Source organism: Gadus morhua, chromosome 10 (assembly GCF_902167405.1).
Source record: "Gadus morhua chromosome 10, gadMor3.0, whole genome shotgun sequence".
In the NCBI taxonomy this organism is placed as follows: domain Eukaryota; kingdom Metazoa; phylum Chordata; class Actinopteri; order Gadiformes; family Gadidae; genus Gadus; species Gadus morhua.
In genome coordinates, this window is record NC_044057.1 from 7,232,149 (window position 1) to 7,255,551 (window position 23,403).

A 23,403-nucleotide genomic window follows, 5' to 3' on the forward strand; every position below is an offset into this window, starting at 1 on the left:
AAATCTAGGGGACCTTGGCAAACGTATGATTTACTCATGACAATAACAAAGCCTGCATACAAGCTTTGATCCCACAAACATATTTTAGTCTGACTAAATGTTATTTTGAAAGGGTTGCAAAAAAAACTTTTTGTTTCGACAGTAGGGCTTCTCTCAACTTCCCCTCATTCCAAGAGGCAGAATAAACGCTTTTTGGACGGTATCACGACACATTGTACAATAGGCGTTAGGAAATAACCTTAACGCTATCCTATTTACAAAAAGTAAGAGAAAACAGAACCCGCTGAACTCCCGCTATCCTCAAGTTCTGAAGCCCCGCCCACAATAACCAGGTCGAGAGCAGCCATTGGCTGTTCCCGACTGTCGGTTGCAGGCGGGGGGCAGGGCCAAGCCGGTCAATGAAGGCCGTGTTCTGTGTTGACATTTACGGCAGTAAGAACCAACCTCCGCGACTGACATAAGCCCACCTATTTCATATCGGGGCACGCATATGGGGGCACGACATACAAATATGTGATGAAAGAGGAGGAGGAGCCGTCCACGATACTCTCGTCATAGCGGGACGTCTGCATCGCGAGAACGGTATTGGAAGGAGTTGGAGCGCAGCGTTCGCAGGTTCATCATGCATTCTACTTGTCGCAATGGAGCAATGACGCCAAAAGTAGGTGTTTCGTTTCTGCAAATGAGAGTTTAATGACAAGTAGGTGGTACTTGTCAATCCATCTCGTTATGCACCAGCGAACTGGTTAGAATGACACATTTTCCCTTGGCGCTCTGGAAGTTGAAGCTCAAATTGGGAACAGGAGGAAGGGGACGTAGTAGTCGGGTGTCTGACAGGAAAGGGCACGCTGTCTAGCCGATCTGGACACAAAACCCAAAGCTGTCATTCGAATCTGGATCCGGACATCCATGTGTTTACACCACTGATCGTTGCCTGTAGGCCCACGCGTGCGCCCAGTGCCCACAGTAAGCTCATCCACCGGAGCAGCCAGATAGCATGGGGGTCCACGGGGAGGAACAGCAAGGAGATCCATCCAACGGGGACTTTCGGAGCGAGCAGACGCCGGTAGACCCGGCGGAGATGGAGCAGAATAAAGGTAGCGGTGCTGCTCACGACCCGGACAGCAGTCGCCCGGTCGAGGACGGCAAAAAGACGGCGAAGAGTGAATGCAACGTCGCGCCAGAGGAGAGCACCGTGCATCTGATAGATACCGTATGCACACCGCCCGGGTCCCCCTGTCGCGACGCCCGGTCCCCGGGAGCCGGGGTAGACTTCGTTCCGCCCGACGGGGGCTTCGGGTGGATAGTGGTGTTTGCCGCCACTTGGTGCAATGGTTCAATCTTCGGGATTCAAAACTCCTTTGGCATCCTCAACATGATGCTGATGGAGGAACACGCCGACCCCAATGACCAAAGGTCGCAGTTCAAAGTGGGTGAGTAGGCTGCTGCTGCTAAGGCTTTAGGAACAGCCGAGACGTGTCATGCAGCAGGTGTTGCTTCATGAAACGTGTACATAAATGCCATGCATGTCGTATACAAGACAGGACTGTATGACACTCAGGTGTGTCTGCATAGGCCTATAGCTTACATAGACCCTGTCAACATGGCAGTGCTTGAGCCATTACACTACCATATCTGGACTAACCTTAACATTGAGACGTGTGCTACGATAGCCTCGTTTCAAGTAGTTGGTTTTAGTACAACGTACAGAGGTTGTTTTAACAAATTGTTGAGTATTTTGGTTTTTACCATCGCTTTTATACTCTTTCGTCTCCCAGAGACATTCATGTCAGAGTTAGGGCTATGCGATGTTATATTTCTTCCCATACTTCTTCAGCAGGGCAGAACTTTTTCTACCATAACAGATATTATTTATACATTGTTTATACATCCGATGTATGTTCAATTATTGCATCAGAATCTACAACTATATACTACATTTCAATTAGTACAACATATAGGCCATATAGGAGCAACTGCCCGTCTCGTGGACTCCAGCCTGTAACAGTTAGTGACAGACACTTATTGTGGCCTACTGACCACCAGTTAAAAAAACAAACTAAAACAATGGAAGCACAAACAGCAGCACATTCCCTGACTGGTGGTCTCGTTATGCTTGCCTCCTTGCCCTCAATCTTCAGGGCCAATCTGTCGAGGATTAATCCATCAAGTGTTTACCAGCTGCAGCACTGTGTCTGTGTCTGTGTGTCCCTCTCACTCTTTCATAGTGAAGGCGGGCGACAACAAATACTAGATTGTCTTTCAATTGTTTCAACATAAAATGGTAGAGCTGAGAAGGCCCTTTAGCTGGCTCCACATTTGAATAGATCTGAGAGACGGGTTTCCAATGTGTTTGGATTGTAACGTTTAAGTCTGATATCCTAGGTTTTCAATACATTTCTTTATTCACATTTATTAAATTTTAACGTAATTAACCTATAGTTTGAATTTGGATTCATCCTAATAGAAGTTTGAATTATTGTTCCTTTATTGTGATCTAGTGTGTATAATGGGTTATTATATTATATATTATATATATATGTGTGTGTATACGTATGTGTATAAATGATAATACGATCAAGCATATTACCCGGCAATCTTTGGCTCCATAGAAATATGTGCAGATTTGGCAGCTACTGCAACCTGGGTGAATATTTTGTGTCCCATAATAGGGGGATGACATAAACATCCTGGAGAGCTATGGCGTATGCATCGATATAACAAAGATATAGGATTGAAATGATTAAGTAAGAGTTGATGAAACTTAAGCAACATATGAACCCCTCTATCGGACAGGGGGTCGGGTTATAGCAGAACAGAACAGAACAGGTGTGGACTTTAGTAGGAATATTATACAATGCCAGTCTTGGGAAGTGTGTCCTAACTGTTTCTTGCAGGTTGTGTTTACAATTACATGCAATACCTAAGCATAGCACTATCTCAAGCAGGTTGCTAGGCACAGTGCTAAGCTTAAGTAAACACATTAGCTTTTGCTTTGGCCCTGTTACACCATTGACGTAATATGGTAGTAACAAAGTATATATTTGCTGGTTTTTGTAGGCAGAAAGTTGCCCTCCCTGCTCACCTCTGTTAAGTACTCCTACGTCAACCGATACAATAGCCTCCTTTAAACGTATCATGTTGTACAATTGTGTCGACCTTAGGAGAATGAAGTTCATAAAAAGCGACCTGTACCCAAAGCTTTCATTAAAGACTTCCGAGCCTTGAATCATGTGTTGCCTGTACTGTTCCAGTACTTCTGCATTCCCTTCTGGTGTTCCACCCCTCAGGGGTATTTTGTGGGGGAGGCCATTCACATCGCTCCTATGTGGAGGGACTTAACATGTCTGGGCACTGTCGTCCTTCCTACTTAAAGGACAATTCCGGTATTTTGAACATTGAGCCCCCTTTCCGGTTTGTCTAGGATGAAATAGAGTGGTTAGAACACCGAAATTTTGAAGATTGGTCCTGTCTCCAGTATTTGGCTAAGTTCGAATTGCCCCTGCCTGCTTCACAATGTCTGGCTATGGGCATTCACAAACACCCCATAACCTTCGTTGTCAGAAATGTGAAACTCATCGAGTGGTTAGTGGTCTTCGTTGATGTTCCGTATTGAGTATCGTAGCGAAATACAGTTTCTGTTGTGTTTTATTTGGCATTTTGTAAATCAGAAACCGGACCGGAAACAGAAACGGAAAGGGGGGTGGTTGTAGTCTTTTTGCTCGGTTCTGAGAAAAGACTACAACCACCCCCCCCTTTCCATTTTCGGTTCTGGTCCGGTTTCCCTTTCATTAACAATATGCCAAATTGATGAGGAACATCAATGAACACCACTAACCACTCAATGAGGTTTCAGTTCTGCAATCGAACGTTAAGAGGTGTTTTTGAAAGCCCATAGCCATTGTGAAGCAGGCAGGGGCGATTCGAAATTAGCCAAGTACTTTAGACAATATTCAAAATTTCTGTGTTAACAACTATTGATCCTAGACAAACCAGAAAGGGGACTTCATGTTCAAAATACCGGAATTGTCCTTTAACGGTTTTCTTTTATTGAAGATGCAAACAGAGTGCATTAATCATTTTCTCATAACGATTTCTTACAGATAATAAGGGCTTAAGGTTGTAGGAAAATGTGTTTGTTCTAGATGTTTCCTAGAAATGGCTTGAAATGTGCATCATTTGTTTTGTTTAAAATATGTCCGGATGTTTTTGGAAAGAAAACCACATAATTTATTTTGCTGCATGGAGGGAACGGGAACATGTGACGATGTCCTCAGGCCGAACTTGAACCCGGATCATTGCTGAGCTTCATTTGCTGCCTCAACCAATTACTCACCATGAAATTTGAATGGACTCTATGACCGTATTAGCAGCAGTCATAACCACTTTTCAACAAAGTAGGCACAAACACATGAACAGTGTTTTCATGTGGGTCTGTATTTAATCTAAAATATAAATCTAAAGTGTTCTTTAAACTATGTTGAACATTACAGAGAACTGCTTTTGCCTACCTTTATAGCATAAGTAGGAAAGCTTTCTTCTCACTCACTGTTCACTTCTTCAGAAGCCAGTTCAAATCACTTTGTATTAAAGCATATTTTAGCATTAAAGTTTTTTGCGGTAACGGTTCAATGGTTTGAGTTCAGGGTCCCTTTCAGTCTTCCTTGCATTGCAGTAATCCACATGTCATTCTTAACCTGCATCACAATAATATTGATCACTCCTCAAAAATGTTGATATCTAACTTCTGAGTATGTGCAAGTGCATTCTTATCACTTCACAATATTAGGATATTCAATAATATGAAGCTATCAGCTATTTCAAGACATGGGTCGCAACAAAGTATAATTATATCAAAGACCCCAACCACTAACCCATGCAGGTTTACCTATGTCATGCAGACCATTTCATATAATAGCTTCTATTCATTCATAAGGGGGGAGGTCTGAGATGAAAAGGCCTTTCTAGTATGGATTATAATCCGATCATAGCAGCATGTATAAAACATTGCCCTGGATTTATATTTAAAGGCGGTTTAACCCTCAGAGGATTGACTGCTGATTGAACCCTAGCGTGCTCCGTGCTGGGGGGAGATGCTTGCCTCGTCTCCGGGCCTCTGCTGCTGTTGTCGTGGAACCGGCTCCAGCCTGGAGATTCACAGGGAGCTCCATCAATGATTCATGTCTTTTTGAAAGAGAGTGTATGATTAACTTTTCATGATCCTTTTCGCGATCTTCATCCCGCTCTGCTCTCTGGCCAGTAAGAGACAGACGAGTGAGAGGGAGAGAGCGGGTGAGGAGAGGGGTGAGATAACCCCAGCCAGGATGAGGAGGTGAACGAGGAGTAGGCCGGACAGCAGGAGCACATGGCTGTGCAATGCCCTGATGGTGAAACATCAGCTCTAGTGTCACAAAGTGCTGTACAAAGGCGGGAGTGATTGATGCAGTGTCTGTGATGTAATACAGTGATCGTAATATCATATGTAACAAAATATTGTGGTATGCTCTATGCAGCATTGTATTACAACGTTTCTCTCTTGAGTTTGGATGTGGTCATTCCAATTACCTTTATGGATAATAATACATGCAGCTACACATGAACAATAGTAATGTATCCCATAACATTATGGAAACTCTGCTATACAACTCGGTGGATGATGGGTTGAACTTGAGACGATTCCAACTCTTCGTGAATGAAATTCTCAAGTTATTCTTCTGAGAATTGATACAACATGACAGAATCGTGGGATTTGATGTTGGATGTTGATGTTTTATTTTTCATGATGAGTTTGTTCGTATAGTGTGTAGTTCCGTTAACCATCAGGGTTAATCATGCTGTGATCTAAGTTAGTCATCATAAAGGTAGTTATTAGGTACACATAAGGTAATCCCTTGAACAAAGTACCTGCTTTGATCCCAGGCCAGCAGGCAGGGGCAATGGCTGGAGGAGACACATGGTGTTTAATGTACGTTATATTGGTGGATTATTCCTCTCATTGTCTGACCTGCATTCAAAGGGCCAGTGTGAGTGTACACCTGCAGGACCCTATTCAGCCTCAAGTTGGCCCTCCCAGCCAACGATCAGAATGGAAGCAAGGGGCTTTTAAGGCTTTGATGCGAGTTACGTATCCTCACACATGATTCATTTTTTTAAAGGAGACTTATGGTGTTTTGTAGGGGTGGGAATCTCTTGGCACCTCATGATTCGATTAGATTCCGATTATGAGGTTAACGATTCAATTCTGAAGCAATAATTGGGGTAACAATTTCTTTTATGTACATTTCCATGCGTGATTTTCAAAAATATATAGATACATCTGGGTTTGTTACTCGGAGTTTGCTAATCACTTCCTACTTTTGTGATGATCATTAAAGACATCAACAGATGAATTAACTTATCTAATATTTCATAAGAGAGAAAGCTTTTGTCACAAATATGACTTTCTATGAACAATGCAATAATCAATGCAGCTTGCATTATACACAATATAGAAGCATGCAAAAAATAGGTTTCAGCTTTATTTCTTTAAAATCTTTCCTTTCTATGTCATTAAAGGAAAAGCTGCTCTTGAATTAGAAGGAGTTCTTGTGTCTGGCTGTAAGTTTGCACGCATGCTATGCGTAGGCTGAATCGCAATCATGTCAAGACAAATCAGATTGGCCAATACACACTGAAGATAAATTAAATATTTTAAAATTACAAAAATTATCCCTCTCTGGCGAACAGAATGTTGCAGCAGGCAAAAAAAAAAAAGACATTCATTTTTTTTTTTTTTTTTCGATTATTAATTTATCTACATCGAGACAGAATCGTTCTAGCGAGAATTGCGATGCATCGAAGAATCGATTATTTTTCCCACCAGTAGTGTTTTGCCAACAAGTAAACATAGTATATGAGTTCCAGAAAACATGTTTTTGAAGCTGTTTGCTGCAAATAACCTTTAGGAAAAAAATTCTTGCCTACCGCTATTACCCTCAATCCCTTCAGAATGTGTCCATAGCGTTAATGCAAATGAGCTTCTGCCCATTGACCAATGAGCTGTCAGAGTGAACCTCAGCATGGAGGAGAAGTGATTGTTTACGTTTGCGGAGTCACAGGGCTCTATATCTGTATAATATAATATAATTTTATAATAATAATAATAATAATATATAGGTATCTATATAATATGTAATATCACGGCCAAAAGCTATGTGCACCTCGGATGATATTATGAATCATGAATACTGCGTCTGACGACTCTGATACTTCCACAACAAGTAAAGCCTCGAAGTCGGGGTTATCTAGGCAGTGGTTGAGAAGAATTGGGGGAAGGAACCTTGGCTTTGACTCTCAGGTTCAGATTGAACCGCGACATGGTGGAGAAAGCCGATTGTACTCCCGGAGCTGAGCTGCCGGACTGCCGGCGAAGCTCCCCCGCTGGCCCTGCCGGACTGCCGCTAGAGCTTCGGCGGCAGCTCCAGCAGCTCTAGCGGGGGGAGCTCGGCTTTGTTCAAATGGTTGAACAAAGCGGGGGGGTAAAATTTCTATATAAAACATACATACAGCTTGACATCTGAACTCCATCGTTGTTTCAATGATGGAAGATTACTTTTTATATTAAACTCACCAGATTAGATTACACCAGAGGCAGGTTTGAGAAGCGAGACCATGGCAGGACCAAGAGCGTAACTCTTTAATCATTACTATCACAGTTGGTTAGCCATCTCCAGGAATTTGGCATCAGAATGGTGTTATCGCCTGGTATAAACCCTCCAATGGCAGCCCCAGGGCTATGGTTGCATGTTTCAAGGATTCAGGTTTATTGGGGTCAGGCGGTTTAGAACCCACAGTACCACTGTGCCCAGACGCACTGGTGCAGGCACACACACACTCACTCACTCACTCACTCACTCACTCACTCACTCACTCACTCACTCACTCACTCACTCACTCACTCACTCACTCACTCACTCACTCACTCACGCACACGCACACGCACACACAATATTCATAATACAAACTGTGTGTAAAAAAAAAACGAAATGAACAGAAATTCTTTGCAAGCAAGTTATTTGAGGTTTCATTGCTATAGTAAACAATAATTCAAGTAACCATCAACATAGTAAGGTTAAAGTTAGTTTGCAAATATTTGTCAATTTATATAATAAAACACATACATATAGAAGAACACTTGAAGAATGTCAACACTGATGAGGTTGCACTGAAAACAATTACTACAAATACACTATGGGCTGTCCTCAAACTTTTGTTCTTCTGGTTGTTTGTACATCATCAGTTCCTCTCCATCCACAAGCGGGACTTACCCCAGCGCAGAAGATGGGCATGTCCTGTTTGTGTGTGTGTGTGTGTGTGTGTGTGTGTGTGTGTGTGTTCTGAGGAAATAGGAATAAAACGTGTTCAGGACTCAATGTTCCAGATGGGCTTCCGGGAAGGGTCATTTTGTTGAGCGTGAAGCCGTAGAACAATAGGGGAACCTTTATTTTGAGATCCTCTTTTATTGTATTATTTTACTCTGGTGGCTGCATTATGTTCTTCCTACAGCCTTTAGCTCCATGTAGTGCACAAGCACATACCATAGTCTGCACAAAGACACACACGTGCACACAAATACTCCACACTCGCATGGGACAGATTAATCTCTTAATTCTTAGTAAGACATGTGGAACTAATGCTTGATAACTCATATCCAAATACTTCTGACATCAGGGTGTTGGAGCGTGACCTGGTTTCGTCTCTTGATGTCGTCTATCGTCGGATAGTTCTGTCTGTATTCTCTTGTTTGCTACATCGACCAGTCTGACATTGCAGAGGGAAGAGAGAAAGTTGTCAGCTTGGAGCACAGCCGCAAACAGGGACACGAACACCTAGGCTAGTGTGTGTGTGTGTGTGTGTGTGTGTGTGTGTGTGTGTGTGTGTGTGTGTGTGTGTGTGTGTGTGTGTGTGTGTGTGTGTGTGTGTGTGTGTGTGTGTGTGTGTGTGTGTGTCTTGCATACAGGTAGCTAGGATGCATTAAGGTGCTTACATGAAAGACCCATGATTACATATTGTGTGCTGGTGAAATTCTGTTATTTTCTAACATCCCCTTTATATAACTAAATTAAGTGTGCCTAGTTCTGTACATACTATTTTCGAAAGGGATGACTAGTATTTGCTTTTCTTTATTGAATATATCGGGATACACGTACACTATGAAAGATGAAATTGTATAATTTTCTGAAAGATTTTTCTATCGCATAGCAAATGTAAAAACAGGTTTCATACAGGAAACCCAATGTTTCATGCTTACATAAAATAACATCTTGATTGACCTCAAAGTTAAATGAGCAAAGGTTTGCAGTTGCAAAAAATAAACAATGTGAAATGCAATTCACTGTCGAATCGCGGTTTACCTCGATAAAGAACCTATTCTCTTCAAGCCCCTACTGGTTTAAGGCTCTTTGCCTGAGGTAGCCATTACCCCAAAAGCAACTCAATGTATCTAAACATAATTTAGTTTAACTTCGTCTTATGCAATTACTCATGAGGACTTATTTGATTTGTATATCGATGTAAGTGCATTGAGCAGTCCTGGCTTGGCCGACTGCCTGGCAACAAGAGAGAACATGTGTAGGAAGCATTCTCAAAGGTGACCGTGCACCTTTTTATAGGCCGCCCTGGTCTTTATATATTCACGTGTCCGGTGTGGGAGCCGGCCCCTGGTGGCCCTTTGTGCTCCAGCAAACATCAACACATGGCCGGGGACATCAGCATGGTGTACCAGAGGCTGCGCTTAGTGGTTACACTCTATTCTTCTGGCTTTGGATAAACATCCAAAGGGAAGGCCAGGGAATGGACCCTTCCTTGGGAACGTGCTGATATACGTTTAGATGTGTACACTGGAGGAGGAGGAGGAGGAGGAGGAGGAGGAGGTTGACTAAGAAAACTCCAGAAATGAGCGAGCACAGCCAACATCTAGGTTCCGAGGGAGTGCGGCAGCGTGGACAATCACCAGTTCTCCAGTCAGAGCAGTGAAGGCTGCGTAGCTGTGGCAGCACGGAGACTTTAAAACACGACAGACAGAAATGTTCCAGACTTGGAGAGCTATATGTAGACCTTTGCATCTCATTCTATTTGTGTCAATATTGTATGGCTGCATATGTGTGTCTGTATGTGGGTATGTGTTTGTGTAGCTAAAATTTGTCTGGATTAACTTTGCGCTCTATCTGTGTCTGTGTGTGTGTGTGTGTGTGTGTGTGTATGTGCGCGTGTGTGCGTGAGCTTGTGTGCGTGCTTGCTTGTGTGTGTGTGTCTGTGTGTGTGTGTGCTTATGTGCGTGTGTGTGTAAGCTGGCACCCCATTGGTCTCATCGACCCGTCGGTTTGGTCTGACCCAGAGTGCAGCAGACTCGCGGGCAGACACCAAAGCTACCTTTGGTCCCCTTTGGGGATCAGTCCCAGATGGTTGTGTGTTTACACCCCGGGGTGCATGTTGTCTCCCCGCTAGAGTCAACAAAAACAGCACAACTTAGGGCGCCCCGGTGGCTAACCGTGTAGAGTTAAGGCCCAGTCCTTAACGCAGCGACCCGGGTTTGTTTCCTGCCCACTGTGGTCCTTTAAAAAGCAGCACAACTTCTGCAGCACAGCAGCAAGCAAGACACCACACTGTAGAGTAGAAAGAAGCTATATTCACTCTGTGGCTATGCTTGCTTGCCCTGATGATACAATTCAAAAGTGGGTCTGATTCAAAGGTGAATCGCAAATTACATTTGAGGCTTTTTCCCTCTAGTGTTCGTCCGGTGTAGCTAACTGAGAGAGGGCACACAGGTTGGACACCAGTGATACAGACGACTCTGCTTTGGTCTGCAGCTTCTCTATTTAAATTCACAGCCCCGGGCCGTACAATGGCAGACAAACTAGGTCAGTAAATATGGAGCTTAACGTTGGATTTGCATACGTCCAAATTCAATAGTGTACCCCGTTGGCCCGCATGCAAGAGTGCATTCCAGATCACTGTGGCAAAGAAATAAAGACCACAACACAAACTGCCATCTCCATAACGCCGCTCATAATCATATGTTGAACGGTATTTGGTTTTCCTCGGTTTAACCGCCCCTTTTCTACATTACGGTCGTTTCTGGCATAAATCCTTTTTTTTATGTCACTGGCTGCTCATTCATGCAGCCCACTGTCAGACGCATTATTCCAATGTGGATAAGCGCATCACAAAACGTATCAATGTCATCAAGCCTTTTGCCACTGGAAAATAAATCCCAATTTACATTTTATGTTTATTAACTCTGAAATGGTCTCTTCTTTCCACCCACTCCTCATCCTCTCATTTCTCTCCTCCTTCTCATCTCTTCGCTCTATCCTTCCACCTCCTCCTCCTCCTCCTCGTCCTCCTCTCATTTCCCACCTCCTTCTCTTCGCTCTATCCCTCCTCACCCTCCTCTTCCTCCTGCTCCTCCACCTCCTCCTCCTCCTCCTGCCCCTCCTTCTCCTCCCTCTCCTCTCCTCAGCCTGGGTGGGGGCCCTAGCGATGGGGATGATCTTCCTCTGCTCCCCGGTGGTCAGCATGTTCACCGACCATTTCGGCTGCCGGCGGACGGCGGTGGGCGGAGCCACCGTGGCCTTCATCGGGCTGCTCGGCACCTCGTTCGCAACGTGAGAGAGACGATACTAGATCAATAAATGTATTCCTAAACTAAACAAACTAAAGTATCAATATACCCTATTGTTGTGTGTTATATACGCACTGGCACCAGGGTACCCCGTCGACTATTACTGGGGTTCACCACAATAAGGTCAATAGGCAATAAGGCTTCCACATAGTTCAGCAATGGGAAAATGCCATAATGCTAAATGCTCACCTGGTCTTTTGACCTTTGACCTTTCACTCAGCCTTTGTGCCATTCATACCGTTCTCTCCCTTCTTTTGTCATTAATATCAACATGCATCCTTTCCCCCTCTCCCCACCTCACCCGGCCCCGCCCCTCCAGCTCGCTGCCGCTGCGTTACTTCACCTACGGCATCCTGTTCGGCTGTGGCTCCTCCTTCGCCTTCCAGCCCTCGCTGGTCATCCTGGGGCACTACTTCCGGCGGCGGCTGGGCCTGGCCAACGGGGTGGTGACGGCGGGGGCCAGCTTGTTCTCCATGGGGCTGCCCGTGCTGCTGCAGAAGGTGGCCAAGCCCCTGGGCCTGTGCCGCACCTTCCAGATCCTCAGCATCTTCATGCTGGTGCAGGCGCTGCTGGCCCTGACCTTCAGACCCCTGCTGCCCGCGGGGCTGGGCTGCGGGCCGGGGGGCATGCCCTCCGCGCCCTCGGGGCCGGCGGACCCCCAGGCCAGCAGGGGGAGCCGGGCCCTGGCCCAGGTCAGGAGGTACTTCAACCTCCGCGTGTTCCACATCGTCACCTACCGCGTCTGGGCGTTCGGCGTCGCCACGGCGGTGCTGGGATACTTCGTGCCCTACATGCATCTGGTAGGACATCGCCGTGACAACAGGCTGCCCATCCTTTGTCCTCCAAAACACAGATCACTCTTACACTCAACGCAGCATCTGATGTTTGTTACGCGGCGCCCTGTTGGTGGGTTGTCACGGTAATGGTAACGGTAACGTTGTGTTCCCCTGTTGCAAGAAGCGATGTAGGGTCTTGTAGTCATTAGGAGCACTTGTATTTCTCCAGCCTTGGGGCTGGGCATTTTAATGAGAGAGAGGGGGGAGAGCGAGAGACAGAGGGAGACAGAGGGGGAGACAAAGGGAGTTAGAGGTAGAGCGGTCACAAATAATCAGGTTGGACTGGTTCTTGCCGGCGGGTGGTCCGCAGACATGAGTCCTCGGTGGGCACAAGGGGAGCCAGTGGAATGTTGGCAGCAGGGAAAGGAGAATAAAGCTAAAGGCTTTGCTCCGTCTCTGAAGCAGGCGCTGTGTAAGGGGGGGGGGAGAGAAGCCATCGACCACTCTGCAATATAACACACAGTTAACACGTTAGTTTGCTACTAGTTGTCCACTACCACTTCTGCTAACGTGACTACTAAGATTATGTGTTTTATTAATGAAACACTAAGATAGTTCATACCAAAGTTTGTTTATGTAAAACCGTTTTGAGGTTGTTTCAGTAGTCCAGAAATCACAAATTTAGACTGAGGAGACAGAGCAACCTTTAGAGAGAGAGGGAGAGGGAGAATGAGAGAGGGAGAGGAAGAGGGAGAGAGAGGGAGGAGGGAGAGGGGGAGAGAGAGAGCTGCTCTATCCAGGTGTCGGATGTTGCTAGTCAGGCCTGTTATTTCAGGCCCGGGCCCAGATAGGAGCAGAGACCCGGTCTTTGTACCGTCTCACACTCAGGAAGCCTCTCCTGTACGGCCTCTCCTGTGTCCCCAAACACGTCGAGCCTCCGGCCTTGATGTCAAACCCCCAGTGTTGTGTAGCCGCGCCTTCAAAGAGAGAGAACACTTGGAAAGGAGCGGCTTGCTCCTGTTCAAAATAGCAGGACTTCCAGGGGGCTTGGCGCTTTCCTCGCTTTGGAAGTTGATTTGTGAGTGGAGGAGGGGGGGGTACGGGTTTCAGGGGTGCTGGGGGGGGGTGGGGGACGGGGTAGAGGGGCCATGCTGACCTATATGCACCGAGTTGGGTGTTCCTGTCCCAGTGGACTGAACGACCCCAGGGGGGAAGGACAGAGTTGGAAGTATCTGCTTTGTTTATGTGCTCGTTGGATGGAGAGTCCAGCTCGGTTTTTGTTTTGCTTCCCACAGTCAGCACATGTTCTCACTTAGCCTCAGATGTAGAAGTCAAACATAACATAACAAACCTGGGTGTGAGACCCAGTTCAGACCTGTCGTTTTGGAAACTAATGCAATTCTGACTAAAAAGGATCACACACCTGACATTAACACACACTTGAGTGAAATCCAAGGTTGATAGGTGTTGTGGTTGTAGATTTTGTGAGTTTAATGTGCTGTAAAATTTCTCGCTGACGGCACTTGTTTCTCTATGAGCCCATTGCGATAGACCTCTGGGTCATTTTAAAAATCATTCAATCTTTTCTGTGATTGGTTGGCGAAATCCATTTTGCATTTCAATCACAGGTACATCATCCCAGATCAGAGAGGCAGGCGACATTTTTCTGGTTGCTTAATCTTGCTCTCGCTCCTTCTTTAACTCTCAAACGTTACATACAGCTCCTTTAACGTGAAGTCGGTTCCCCCGGCCGGGTTCTGATGTCCTCCACCTCCTCTCCCCGTCAGATGAGCTTCGTCAAGGAGCAGTTCAAGGAGACAGACAAGGAGTGGGTGCTGCTGGCGTGCATCGGGGCGTCGTCCGGGGTGGGCCGCCTCGCCTTCGGGAAGATCGGAGACCTGGTCCCGGGACTCCAGAAGATCTACATGCAGGTGAGGATGGAGAGAAGAGGCCCTCACATCCGGACAGAGGGGAGGACAGAGCATCACACAGAGGCGGCAGAACCGGTGTTGCAGGTGGTGCAACTGCATCGCCACTTTAAAAAATCAATAATAATATATAGATATTTTTTTCATGGTGTGTGGTGGTTGCAGCATGAACTAGGTCTGTTCACAGCGTTGTAGCTTTAAATTACGTCTGCTCTTGCCTATTGGTCAGGATGTCATGTCCACCAGCCAATCGGATGCCTCGACCGCAGGGTAGGCTGCGAACCAGAAAGTACAGAGGCTACGCGAGCGCTGTTTTTATTTTAAATTTTATTTATTTAGAATCCCCGCTTTGAAATTCATTCCGGCGCCGCTGGCATCACAACAGTGTTGGGGTCATGGCCAGCAGGGTTACAGGCCGTTGAGGTCCGGCACTAAACCTGGGGAGATAAACCTGATGACTGAGGCTGGGCCGGATGCTGTTTGGTTCAGTCCTGAGTTTAGAAAGGAACAACCTTTATATTCAATGTAGAATGAATGAGAATCAACCTAATAAAAAGGATCTTTGTCTTTGATTTTAATTTCCACTCGCGATTCCATTTGGTTTTCACGTATTCAACATTCAAGTATCTAAAAACGCTTTTATAAGTAATTTCACTCTGTTTTTTTTAAAAGTACAAATGTTTGTGTGTCAATTAATTAAATAATATATAGATGAGTCGGTGTAGCCACATACCACTGGGGAAAAAATGGCCTGTTGATAAATATCGAGTAGACATATTTTGCATTCCTGAATACAATTGAATTGTAGTCACCTACACTGGGGGGAGGGAGGGGGGGCAATATGATCCCACTGTAGCAACCCATCCCCCAAACAAGGAACTAGTTCTAATAGATCCACAACCCGTGTCCCTCCACAGACGATGAAGCTCTGGTTTACGGTGCATTTACTCACTAGTTGCAGTTGGAGATCACGGATGAGGTGTGGTGGATAGGCGCGGCAGAGAAACACAGCGAGCTGTACGACCCCAGACATTGTTTATGACGGTTTAAAGAAAGACAACATTTGGAGAACGATTATTCTCACAATTTCAGGGGGGTTTGGTTGGAAGTTCGCCAGTGAAAACATCACAGCTGGTTTTCTCACCTGTACACTATTACATCATAGCCTCAAGGAAAAAACCCTGTTCCTCCTATGTACGTAACGACGCCATTATCCTGTTGATCTTGAAAGCTGCCACATGGATGAGGAAGGCTGCTCTCTGAAAGCATCTCAAAACGGCCCTAAGGCCGCTGCCTGCTGCTAGAACAGATGAAATTCTGAACAGGTGTGGTTTCATCAAGTATTATGCACATTGGCATCAGCGAAACAATGTGAATCACATTGCGTTCCTCAATATTCCCAGGGTATAAATATTGGACCTGAGTTTATTTGAGGAAGTATTGGTTTCACTTCACATGATAGAGACGTATACTCCACAATTGCGGCCCTTGTAGATTTGGGGAATGGAGGGTAAACAATCCACTCAGGGTTTTCCTAAGGAGCACCTCCCTGACGGAGCTAACCCTAACCCTCCCGGCGGGCTCTCCGTAGGAACGTTTCTTACGGGTGAACAAGTCAGAAGGAACACAAGGTCAAAGGGTCCCTCTCCCTCTGACGCAACAAAATCACCCCGGTAGATTTTGAGGTATTTGTTTTGTTTTTGTGTCCTGAACTCGAGAATTTTTTAGGTGCAGCTCAAAAAAACTTCGGAGCTGCACTTAATCTGATGCTTAGGAAACAACGGTACTGAAGACTACCTTAGATAAAGACCACCTCTGGAGAGCTGCTCTGTTGTTATTGTAATTATTTTGAACGAAGCAGTAAACGGTGTAAGTCGCTGTACAACCAGCAAAGCTCACAAACGACACATGTTGCATATAAATATCGTGAGCCTCCTAGCAAAATTGCCATTTTAAGGTTCATCTTGTATTTCAAAAATAACAATGTAAAATAGATGACTCGGGCGGATCGTGAATATGAAATGTAAAAAGCAATCTGATTGGCTTACGATATAGCCAATGAGGCGCAGTGCACTAGGAGAGTTGAGTGAGGTTAGATATCACATTTTGGCCAAAATCTATGAGGCGATTTGGCTAACGATATGCAAACATGCATCTCACAAAGTAACATTTCAGTTTTCTCAATAACTAACCCAGAGCCGGTTCTCTTCCTCTGCTCTGCAGGCGACCTCCTTCATGGTGCTGGGTCTGATGTGCATCCTGATCCCCCAGTGCTGGGTGTTCGAGGGGCTGGTGGCGGTCTGCGTGCTCCTGGGCCTCTGTGACGGCTGCTTCCTCACCCTCATGGCGCCCGTGGCATTCCAGCTGGTGGGGCCGATGCGCGCCTCGCAGGCTATAGGCTACCTGCTGGGCCTCATGGCCATCCCCATGACAGCAGGGCCGCCCCTCGCCGGTGGGTAGAGTGGAGTGACGGTGCAGGCTCGACGGTACAGGCTTGACTAGTTTAGTGAGTTCACTGCCAGCTTAAGGAGGGGGATCAGTTGATTTTAAAACTGGAATCGAGTGCTACGGACCGTTTGGATCCACATGAATATGATTAAAAAATATGAACATTTATGTAACCCATAATAAGGGAAGCATACTGCTTCGGATTATACCATTTCAGCGACCAATCGCAATCAGTGGATTCCGTTCTCCCATCTCACTCCCCGCCCCCCCCCCTTCTCCTCCCCAGGGCTCCTCCACGACCACTTCGGGGACTTTACACTGGCCTTCTCCCTGTCGGGGGTGCCCCCCATCGTCGGGGGTGTGGTGCTGTTCCTCGTGCCCCTGATCCACCGCAGGCTCCAGGCCGGCCAGCAGGGGGCCTCCCCTGAAGACCCGGGGCCCGCCGACCACATGCTGTCCCAGGAGCCCAAGAGCAGCTCCAACGGGGGCCTGCTCCCAGGCTACACGGACGTGGAGACGCACATCTGAAGCAGCACTACAAAGGTAACGTCTGAGTGTCACTATGGTAAGGTAATGTCTGGAGCAGCTCTATGCAAAGGTAACGTCTAAAGTAGTAATGTCTGAGTAGCACTATGCAATGGTAACGTCTGAAGCAGCTCTATGCAAAGGTAACGTCTGAGTAGCTCTATGCAAAGCTAACGTCTGAGTGTCACTATGCAAAGATAACGTCTGAAACAGCACTATATAACGTCCGAGGTAGCACTGACCTCTGAAGGAACACTATTTATATATATAAGGTAACGTCTGAAGCAGCTCTATGTAACGTCTGAATCATCTCTATAAAGGTAACGTCTGAAGCAGCCCTATGTAACATCTGAATCAGCTCTATAAAGGTAACGTCTGAAGCAGCTCTATGTAACGTCTGAATCATCTCTATAAAGGTAACGTCTGAAGCAGCTCTATGTAACGTCTGAATCATCTCTATAAAGGTAACGTCTGAAGCAGCTCTATGTAACGTCTGAATCAGCTCTATAAAGGTAACGTCTGAAGCAGCTCTATGTAACGTCTGAATCAGCTCTATAAAGGTGACGTCTGAAGCAGCTCTATGTAACGTCTGAATCAGCTCTATAAAGGTAACGTCTGAAGCAGCTCTATGTAACGTCTGAATCAGCTCTATAAAGGTAACGTCTGAAGCAGCTCTATGTAACGTCTGAATCAGCTCTATAAAGGTAACGTCTGAAGCAGCTCTATGTAACGTCTGAATCATCTCTATAAAGGTAACGTCTGAAGCAGCTCTATGTAACGTCTAAAGCAGCTCTATGTAACGTCTGAATCAGCTCTATAAAGGTAACGTCTGAAGCAGCTCTATGTAACGTCTGAAGCAGCTCTATGTAACGTCTGAATCATCTCTATAAAGGTAACGTCTGAAGCAGCTCTATGTAACGTCTGAATCAGCTCTATAAAGGTAACGTCTGAAGCAGCTCTATGTAACGTCTGAATCAGCTCTATAAAGGTAACGTCTGAAGCAGCTCTATGTAACGTCTGAATCAGCTCTATAAAGGTAACGTCTGAAGCAGCTCTATGTAACGTCTGAATCAGCTCTATAAAGGTAACGTCTGAAGCAGCAGTATGCGAGGTGAGGCTGTGCGTGCGGAGGCATGTGCAGAGCGTTCGGCTGCATCCAATGTTCCCTCGCTGTGTGTGTTTAATGTCGCTTTTCTTTGCTGTCTTCCAGGGATTCAGACCACCAGCACCTTATGGCCAAGCCTCTCGCTGTTCCCGACTCACGATGGATCTGTCACTGGGGACGCAATCACACCAACCTCACCTCACCCTCTACCGGAGCTGTGAAAGGTTTATAGAAACTGGGTCACCATCGCAACCGCTACACCTACGCATTGCCTCTCCCCCCCCCCCCCCCCCCCTCCATATACACACACACACACTCTCACTCACATACACACATACACATGTACACACACATATACACACACACACACATATATACACACACAGCAATGTGTTTCGATGGATCGTTAAAAAATATGACTTTGGAGCAGAGAGGTGAAGAGGTTTACGTGAGGAGAAGCTACGGAGGAAGACACTTGAGATGAACGAGGTTCAGCGATCAAGGTCTGGATCAGAGTCACAGAAAGCGTTACGCAATCCCCACACATGTTTTATCTGACGATCAACTGTGATTTTATTATTTTTCTATATATATATATTTGTATCTGGAGAAATAAAATGAGTTGTGAGAGACAGAAAATAAGAGAATAACTGAGAATAATTAATCTTGTTTTTAACGTTAAGAGGCTGTATCTAATTATTTGACTTTATTGTTATTATTATATATATATTGTGCATTTTAAAATGGTAAATTAGCATAAGAAGGTCATTGAGATAACAAGTTACACCACATTTCTTCTCGCTGCTGGTAATTCATCTCTCAGAATCGTTTGGATCAATACTGTGAGAATCATGGGAGGGGTGGAGGGGTTTAGATTTAGGGGCAGGAAGAGGTGAGCCGCCCGTGGGTGGGGGGTGGGGGGGATCAGACACAATCAACCTCAACTCAACCGCACAACATGCCGCACCAAGACGTCACACACATAGGAGCCCGTCGCCTCGGGTTACAGTCCACTGAGGATCCCCTCTGGCGGCGGCCATGCTGATTCTACCGCCAAGATCTGACAAACCAAACCACAGGGGCTGAATAGGATCACAGCTCAGCTTTTATGTTCTATAGGCTCATCGTGTTTGCACCTTATGGGTGGTGTCTTTTATGCAATTGATATCAACAGGGTTAGTGCCATCTGCCGGAGAACTAACCACCACAACACCAAGTCTTCATGATACTCAGTGCAGCCATCTCTCCCCAAAACCATACATTCTGCATTGTGGAGTTCTTTGCAAACATGTCTTTCTTTTTAGAAGGGTGCTAAAACTCTGGACACTATGATCACGTGAAAAAGTTTTTTGTTTCAATAGAAAATGTTCCTTGGTAGTATACTAAAAACAGTTACAAGTGATCACCATTTGTGACTTGAGATTTATTGTTCGCCGTCCCAAGTTCATATTTGAAAACAGCAAATTTTGGATAGCTTTGACGTATGTTTGTGTGTGTGTGTGTCTGTGTGTGTGTGTGCATAATAATCAATGCAGACATGAGAGGTTGAGAGGTATCTGTTGCAGTGTGCAGAGAGATGCTGACAATGGGGATGTTTGAGGGGGTTAATTCTGCCAAAACGCCTTCTCCCGGATAAAGACAATCCCTGCATGGTTTAGCTGCTGTTTTTGTTTTGGGATGTTCTCTCTCATTAAATCTCCACGCGCGTTCATTCAAAAGAAAACCCGAAACAAAAATAGAACCACAACTATGCAGCCTCTTTTATCAACATTTCCCGAGTACCAGCGAGACGCGGCCGTCATCGAGTTTAAACAACTTCTGACCTCTGAACTTTAAGTGTTATTTCACCCTTTAACCGAATGACGCAGTGAATGGACCCCAGGCCATGGACTAATTTGACTCAGCGTGACTTAATGGAGGCCAGAAGAGGGGCAGAGTGCGTCCTAGCGATAGCTCTCTGTAGATGGTAGGAAGATGAGGGCAATGATGTCAATGATGTTTGTTCAGAGGGTCTGGTAACCTTTGTTTTTGTAGACCACTCTGCTTTTCTTTCACTGCTGTTTTGTTAAGGGTTTTCTTAAATATAATTCAAGTTTTCCCTGCACACTGGGCCGACTACAATGTTTCCCTGTGAGGCAGAGTTCAGAAGCACAGAGGGGACAGAAGGTTTTTGCAAAAGGTCCTGATTGGGGAGCAGGTACACCCATACCTCGGAGATTGTAACCCAAGCACTCACTATTCATATTCAGGACAATGGGTTCCCGCTGCTGTCTACGATACCTTTTTAATTTTTTCTCTTTTAGAAGCACATGTTGCCTTGCGGCGACTGTGTCAACTGCCAAATGGGTTCCTAGACGTCCGCCCATAGATCCTCAGGATATCCTGGTGGGGGTTCAGGAGAACGAGAGAGCATACGTAGCTGGTCATGGAATGGGGAGAATCTAAGAAAAGGGTGTGGAACACTTATTGTTTTGGGCCCATGTGTTTTGAAGGTGTTTTTGGTAATTATTGTTGTTAAGAACAGTAAAAGTTATGATTGCTAATGTCATTGCTGTTCTCTTCGGCGTGTGTGTACATGAATGGAATGATGTGTACACACATGTTAATCAAAATTCAAAGTACGTTTTGCTGTTTAAGATTTTTTCTTCTGTAGAGCAGTTGGTAGCTATACAGAAGACAAAAATGTACAAAACGACAGGGAGATAAACTAGAGTAAGTTCTATTCTCTCTCTCTCTCTCTCTCTCTCTCTCTCTCTCTCTCTCTCTCTCTCTCTCTCTCTCTCTCTCTCTCTCTCTCTCTCTCTCTCTCTCTCTCTCTCTCTCTCTCTCTCTCTCTCTCTCTCTCTCTCTCCGTGTGCCTGAGGAATGAATGGATGCAGTGTGATTCATGGAGATGGACGAGTGGTCTAGAGACGGCCACACACCCTGTAATTATTTCAGAAAAACATAATTTATCCCTCTGAAAACAACAGCAGCAGATCTGCAAGTAACAGCTGTGTGTCATGCATTTGAACAGAAGAAGCTTCGGGTTTAAAATGTGAATGTTGTTTGATCAGTGTTTCTGTTGTGTCTGTACATCAGAGCACGAGAAGGACCTGCCAGCCCACCTGTGTCATGTGTTCAGTTGTATGTTGTATGTAAAGAATACCTTTTTTCTACAACAATGGTAAAGGCAGTGTTGCCTTTCCAATGGAATCTGGATTTTCTGCTTGTGTCTTTGAAAGTGACTTTGTAAAACAGATGTCGCGTTTATTTTGGACCTATAACATATGCACCTAACATATGACATGTTTGCTACATTTGACTGACTAATATTATCGATACTGATTCCATTCTGTTCTTTCAAATGATCACGCTCAATTTCACTGGCAACCTCACTTGACTCTTCTTTTTTATAAGTGAATCGAGATGGATCGAGTCAATGATCAGCTCATCGCAGACTCATGCCATCACTGTCCTCTGACCTCGAGCTTGGGTGTTTGTGCAACATGACATGTTCTGTCTTGGATGGATTACCTCAATCCTAAACTAAACACACACACATTGGGAAACATTGACCCTGCTGTCTTGTTAGCCTGCAGAACACCACCTAACCGTGGCCACTTGTGTGATTCTGTTACTTGAGGGCTTCGGGAAATCTTGGGGATCTTTGATTCCGTTTTCCACAGCTGCCATTGTTAAGCATTTTTAATCACGGAAACAATCAAATGTATACAGGAATATTTTGTAAACTTTGAACAACGTGTGCTATAAGTTCTTGATTCAGCCACATATTGTCATACTATTAAGATTTGTAATGATTTTGGACCTGCTTTAGAATGATTACTGTTCATAATTTAACATTGACTATACATCACACATCATTTTAGTTTTTTGTAATTTATGTACAAAAATGTATATGATCATATATCCCACTCACTCCCACTTTAGCATATATTTTCAAAAACACTGTACAAAACTATATTTGTATTTGTATTAAATTCTCATGCCAGCGTTATAATGATTACCTTTGATTTATTCAGCTATTATTGTCTAACCCACTGTAATATCTACATTCACTGGTCTCTGGCCTCGATTTTTTAATAAAACAAACAATCAACCTCAAATGCTCACACAGATTAACATTGTTTTTCATGTTTTTATGTTTTTATCAAATCTTTCGAGAATACTGGTAACGCAACAGCATTTAAAGTCACAATGTGCTGCTAATTACATATTTTGTGTGTGTGTTTTATGGTCATTTTGAATTTTTTTGGAAACTGCATTAACACTACTAAATAGTGGCAATTTGGACGTTGTTTATTTTAAACAATAAAGGCATTAAATGGCAACTGTCCCCGCGGTCTGTAATTTTTTTTTCTCCACACTTATTTTTTATTCTTACTGCTTAATCTCTCTCTCTCTCTCTCATATATTTGGTGCGGAGCCATCATATAATCATTAACTTTATATTCTTCCCCATTTTGCCTGTAAATGTTTTGGCATTTGATGGAGAACCATATAATCCGTTATACAGTCTGACCTATTTTCAGTGATGCGTTCGTTCAGCCGTCAAAGCCTCCTTGGCTCATCGTCCCTCTAGCTATTTTGAACTCGGTAGGACCACAATACGGTGGCTTTTTTGGTGGGCTTACTCAGGGGTTATGGTTTTGATTTAAAATATAATCTAACAAGCACGTTGGCACATGCAACTTTGGGAAGGAAATGTATCCCTGATTTACACTCACCCCTGTGGCGTACTGAAGGTATAGCACGTTTACAAATCCTGTACACATAGACTGAGAGGATTGATGGCTAAACCACCTTCGCTTATTCAACAACTTCTACAAGTGTAGACAGTAGACACACATTCCTGCCAGGTGGTGTCACCATAATCATGGAATGAATTCTGATGCAACTGATGCAACCGTCCAGTAGAGGGTGCACCAAACCTACATTTCAAATATGTATGTATTTATT

General features: G+C 44.9%; 1 protein-coding gene across 7 annotated transcripts; it reads left to right on the top strand.

Moving 5' to 3' along the window:
- Nucleotides 1-421: 421 nt before the first annotated feature.
- Nucleotides 422-22,780, top strand: slc16a2 (solute carrier family 16 member 2). 7 transcript variants are annotated; one of them, XR_003978340.1, is made up of 8 exons: nt 422-1,433; nt 11,501-11,645; nt 11,982-12,462; nt 14,226-14,369; nt 16,590-16,818; nt 17,101-17,357; nt 17,612-18,375; nt 18,424-22,780. XR_003978340.1 is itself a non-coding variant. In XM_030368823.1 (7 exons), exons 1-6 carry the CDS (start codon nt 998-1,000, stop codon nt 17,340-17,342), a joined length of 1,677 nt encoding a protein of 558 aa, XP_030224683.1. In that variant the 5' UTR covers nt 422-997; the 3' UTR covers nt 17,343-17,357; nt 17,612-22,780. The 7 variants fall into 7 exon arrangements, 3 of the variants coding, with proteins under 3 accessions (XP_030224683.1, XP_030224684.1, XP_030224685.1); XR_003978341.1 differs by having other exon boundaries at nt 17,612-18,327; XR_003978338.1 differs by having other exon boundaries at nt 17,612-17,899; nt 18,232-22,780.
- Nucleotides 22,781-23,403: the final 623 nt, after the last annotated feature.